Raw genomic sequence first — 4,869 nt, forward strand, 5'->3', positions numbered from 1 at the left:
AGTTTGGCGCCGTCTGTGGGGATAGTACAAGAAGTCATGGCTCCCAAGAAGAACCCGACTCAAACCGCCACTGTGCATAGCACAGATACAGACACTTCAGCGGGTCACGCTAATAATCAAGCCGTGACTCGCCGTGATCTGGACATGCTAGCGCGAAATCTCATGGCCGCGTTCTCTGAACAACTCCGTGCCGTCATAAACAATACCCCTACTCAACAACGAGTACTGGAAGACATGGCGAACCAAATAAAGAACTTAGAGGAATGAATCGAGCCCCGTCAAGAGATACCAAAATCTCATGAATCTCAAGATGGGAACTCGAGGACTTCCCATTCCAGTAGACGCAATAAAAATAGGCGGGAAAGGTCCAGAACTTACCCGCACCATAGCAAGACAGATACACGAGATGGCAAATCCAAAACCGCCACTCCAGATGCCCGAACCTTCATAGAGAGCAAAAAGCAAAAGACGTCTGAGAGCGTCCAATCTCTGGTAGATAAAAGAAGGGAGGAAAGGAAGAAGGCACAACTCGCCGGGTCTAGCCGTCCCCTCACTCCCACCTCCATGCCGCGGAATGAGGCCGACAAGAGTGTCCTTCCTGAAGAGCCCATATCATTAGTCTCTCCCCTGGCCAGGGAGATACTGAATACTCCCAATCCCGAGAAAATAAAGGTACCGAACATGGCTGCTTTCGATGGCACGTCATGCCCGCAGGAGCACCTGACGGCGTATAAGAATCTTATGTTGTTGTACACCACCAACTCATCGTTATGGTGTAAGTTCTTTCCAACTACCCTTACAGGAGTAGCTTTGACGTGGTACACCTCCCTTCCCGGAGGAAGCATCCACAACTTTGCCCAACTAGAGGGCAAGTTCTTGGGCCACTTTATAACCTCAAGAAGGCAGGAGAAATCAAACTTCCACCAGCTTAGTGTCACTCAATTGGAAGGAGAGTCCATATCCTCATATCTTAAGAAGTTCCATGAGGCAGTGCTGGAAGTGACTGATTTGGAGGAGTCGGTTGCCCTAAACGCCCTAATCAACGGAATGAAGGCCCAACGGCTGAAGTTCCAGTTGGTTGAAAGTCAAGTAAAGACGTATGCAGAGGCCATGAAACAATGCCAAAGTTATGTCACGGCGTCAGAGATATGTCAAGCACATGATCCGAAAAGGCGAAAATTTGAGAAAAAAGATGTCGGGCCCCCCCATCAATCCTCACGAAGCAGGGAGGAGCATTCTTCGAGGAGAGAGAAGAATTACATGCCGCGTCGTCCTACGCCGCCGTCTGATATGGGACCTCCACGAGCCCGACACGTATATGTTACAGAAGGAGAAACTAGGACGCGGAATCTGGGAGATGGAGGAAACGACCCCATATTCAATCGAAACAGGAGGGACATTTTCTTCGCTGTTCGAGATCAATTGCCAGCTCCACCTCCAGTTACCACCCCCTCTGATAGGCGCAACTATAATCTATGGTGTGATTATCACAAAGAGCACGGCCATACTCTGGCACAATGCCGCGAACTAAAGCGCATCTTGCATCAGTTGGCTAACGAGGGAAAACTGTCCAGGTTCCTCAACAGGAGAGATTATGATGCTGGAAGAGAAGGGGAAAGGAGGCCATGGCAACAGAAACGCCGATCCCCCTAGAGGAACGAAGCCAGACGCGAAAGTTCCGACACTCAAGGAACTATCAACATGATTTTTGGGGGATACACTGAGGAATATCCCACTATCCGCGAGGCAAAAAACAGCGTCCACACTTTGCTGAAAGGACCTCCCATGGCCGCATCTAAGGGACCGGTCATGAAGTTCGATGCCACGACCTCCCAACCGCTGCAACAACCCCATACCGATCCCCTGGTGGTCACTCTTAAAATCGGGCAAATGAAAGTCAGACGGGTGCTGGTAGATACGGGAAGCACGGCTGATCTTATTACAATGGAGTGCTTGAGAAAGATGAAGTTCGAGGAAAAGCACTTACAACCCCTAGACAAACCACTGATTGGGTTTGGAGGGAGTCAGGTCATTCCGTTGGGCACGATCATTCTCCCCGTACGGGTAGGGGAGAGAAGTGAAAGCCGGACCATGCCCATACGGTTCACAGTGGTAGATCTCAACTTCCCCTACAATGCTATCATGGGGCTCCCACTCATTAATAAGATCAAGGCAGCAATCTTTCCCCATCAACTCTTGCTGCAATTCGAGACAGGTAATGGACAAGTTGGCATTCTCAAGGGAGACCAAGTGACGGCTCGCCAATGCCTCGTCAACACCCTGAAGCGCGGGTCCTCCGAGACACCTGCAAAAAGAAAAAGGGAAGACAATGTCCCAGCTGTCATGAGCGTGTACAAGGAAAATCTCAGCACGCATGAAAGGCCTCGCCCCATAGAACGATACGAGGAAGTAGACATGTTCGAGGGGAAACAAATCAAGGTAGGGAAAGATCTTCCTAGCACGGTCAAACAGGACATAGTGGCCACCATTGCTGAGTTCCGCGACGTCTTTGCTTTTTGCACGGAAGAAATGCCTGGCATCCCTACCAGTGTCGCGTATCATAAACTTGACATCAAACCAGGCTATAAACCCATAAAACAAAAGCTACGACATCAAGGAAGAGAGCGGACTGAGGCCGCCAAGGAGGAAGTCGAGAAGTTGTTGAGAGCCGGATTTATTAAAGAATGCAAATACTCTGAGTGGCTGTCCAACGTTGTCCTGGTGAAAAAACCGAATGGCAAGTGGAGGATGTGCGTCGACTTCACGGACCTGAATAAGGCGTGCCCTAAAGACGATTACCCACTTCCAAAGATAGATCATCTGGTGGATTCTACAGCAGGCCATGCATTATTAAGCTTCATGGATGCCAATGCCGACTATCATCAGATTCCGTTGGCAATTGAAGACCAACCTCACACGGCCTTCATTACCAGCATGGGAGTCTATTGCTACAAGGTTATGCCCTTCGGATTAAAAAATGCGGGGGCAACTTATCAAAGGATGGTCAACAAGGTCTTCCAATCTCAGATTGGACGGAATTTAGAAGTATATGTAGATGACATGATCACAAAAAGCAAACAAGCAAGTCAGCACGCCGCAGACTTACGAGAGACGTTCCTTACCCTTCGAAAGCACCAAATGAAACTCAATCCTGACAAGTGTGTGTTTGGAGTTACCGGAGGGAAGTGCCTTGGCTTCCTGGTAGACGAGCGAGGCATTGAAGCAAATCCTGATAAGATCCGGGCTATACAGAACATGAGATCCCCCACCTCAGTAAAAGAAGTACAAAAGCTCACGGGGTGCGTGGCTGCTCTTGGAAGATTCCTTTCCAAGTCCGCGGATAAATGTTCACCCTTCTTTAAAACAATAAAACAACAGAAGTTAGAGTGGACAACAGAAGCAGAAGAGTCCTTCCGCCAACTTAAAGAGCACCTGTCCACCTTGCCAAAACTAGTTTCGCCCATCAAAGGGGAGAAGCTAGTCCTATATGTCTCTGTCTCCGAATATTCATTATCCGGAGTACTAGTAGCGGAAAGGGAAAAGAAACAGCTTCCTATATACTATATAAGTCATGCATTCCGTGGCTCGAAGGGAAACTACGGTGAAGTCGAAAAAGTCATATTCGCAATCGTCATGGCAAGCAGGAAATTGAAGCCCTACTTTCAATCCCACCAGATCATCGTCCGGACTGATCAACCTTTGAAAAAGATTCTGGAAGGGAAAAACAAGTCAAGCCGCGTCACAGATTGGGCAAACCAGCTGGCGGATTTCGGCATCGAATATGAGCCTCGAACGGCAATCAAAGCCCAAGCTCTGGCTGACTTCATTGCTGAAAGCACTCTCCTCTATCATCCTGAACCCAATCAGGAATGGAAGTTGTATGTAGATGGGTCCTCTACCCAATCAGCAAGTGGGGCTGGACTCCTCATTGTGTCTTCCGCCGGGGTCCGTATGGAAAGGGCGGTCAGGTTCGAGTTCGCAGCATCCAACAACGAGGCCGAATATGAAGCATTATTGATGGGACTGAGAATTTGCTACGAAACGGGAGCCAAAAAATTGTCCGCCTTCTCTGACTCCCAATTGATTGTTGGACAAGTGAACGGGGAATTCGAAGCTAAAGATGACAGCATGAAAATGTACCTGCAGCAAGTAAAGGAATTTGTTCAAAAATTCGACAAGTTCACGTTGGAGCACATTCCAAGATCCCAGAACGCCCAAGCTGATTCCCTGGCAAAGCTTGCCAGCTCAGCAGAAACATCCGCGGCTCGAGACATAATCTGGGAAGTGCTTCCTAACCCCAGCATCAACTTCATGGTCGATACCATCGACAGATCAGAAACATGGATGGAGCCATACATCGAATATTTGCGGAATCAGACGCTTCCCCAAGATGAATGTCAGGCCAAAATTCTCCGGAAGAAAGCCAGATGGTTCGAACTCCACGAAGGAACGCTCTACAAGAAGTCATATACACACCCCCTCCTGAAATGCGTATCCCCTGAAGAAGGAAACTATATCCTCCGCGAAATACACGAAGGTGGATGCGGTATACACCAAGAAGTACGGACTGTCATTGGGAAAGTCCTTAGAAGTGGATATTATTGGCCCTCACTCCGAGAAGACGCGGAGTATTTGATCAAAAGATGTCCTGAATGTCAGTACCACTCAAAGATAGGAAGGAAGCCATCTAATTACTTGACCGCCATGCAAGCTGTCCTGCCTTTCGACAAGTGGGGCATGGACCTCCTTGGCCCCTTCCCTCCGGCAAAAGGGCAACGCAAATTCATCATTGTGGCCATTGATTATTTCACAAAATATGTAGAAGCGGAAGCCCTTAGCTCAATCACGGACAAACAAGTCTGTCAGTTT

General features: G+C 48.6%; 1 protein-coding gene across 1 annotated transcript; it reads left to right on the plus strand.

Annotated features, from left to right (window-relative positions):
* Positions 1-3,060: 3,060 nt before the first annotated feature.
* Positions 3,061-4,589, plus strand: LOC130799208 (uncharacterized). Its single transcript, XM_057662316.1, has 3 exons — positions 3,061-3,640; positions 3,746-4,430; positions 4,538-4,589. The coding sequence occupies exons 1-3, from the start codon at positions 3,061-3,063 to the stop codon at positions 4,587-4,589; spliced, it is 1,317 nt and encodes a 438-aa protein (XP_057518299.1).
* Positions 4,590-4,869: the final 280 nt, after the last annotated feature.

This window comes from Amaranthus tricolor, chromosome 14 (genome assembly GCF_026212465.1).
Source record: "Amaranthus tricolor cultivar Red isolate AtriRed21 chromosome 14, ASM2621246v1, whole genome shotgun sequence".
Classification (NCBI taxonomy): Eukaryota; Viridiplantae; Streptophyta; class Magnoliopsida; order Caryophyllales; family Amaranthaceae; genus Amaranthus; species Amaranthus tricolor.

Excerpts from the sequence above, each read along its gene's own strand:
- LOC130799208 (XM_057662316.1), top strand. The coding sequence starts at position 3,061 with ATGATCACAAAAAGCAAACAAGCAAGTCAGCACGCCGCAGACTTACGA. Across the intron at positions 3,641-3,745 it reads ATTCGCAATCGTCATGGCAA|ATTGGGCAAACCAGCTGGCG; the intron begins GCAGGAAATTGA and ends GCCGCGTCACAG. Across the intron at positions 4,431-4,537 it reads CTCCGGAAGAAAGCCAGATG|GTGGATGCGGTATACACCAA; the intron begins GTTCGAACTCCA and ends AAATACACGAAG.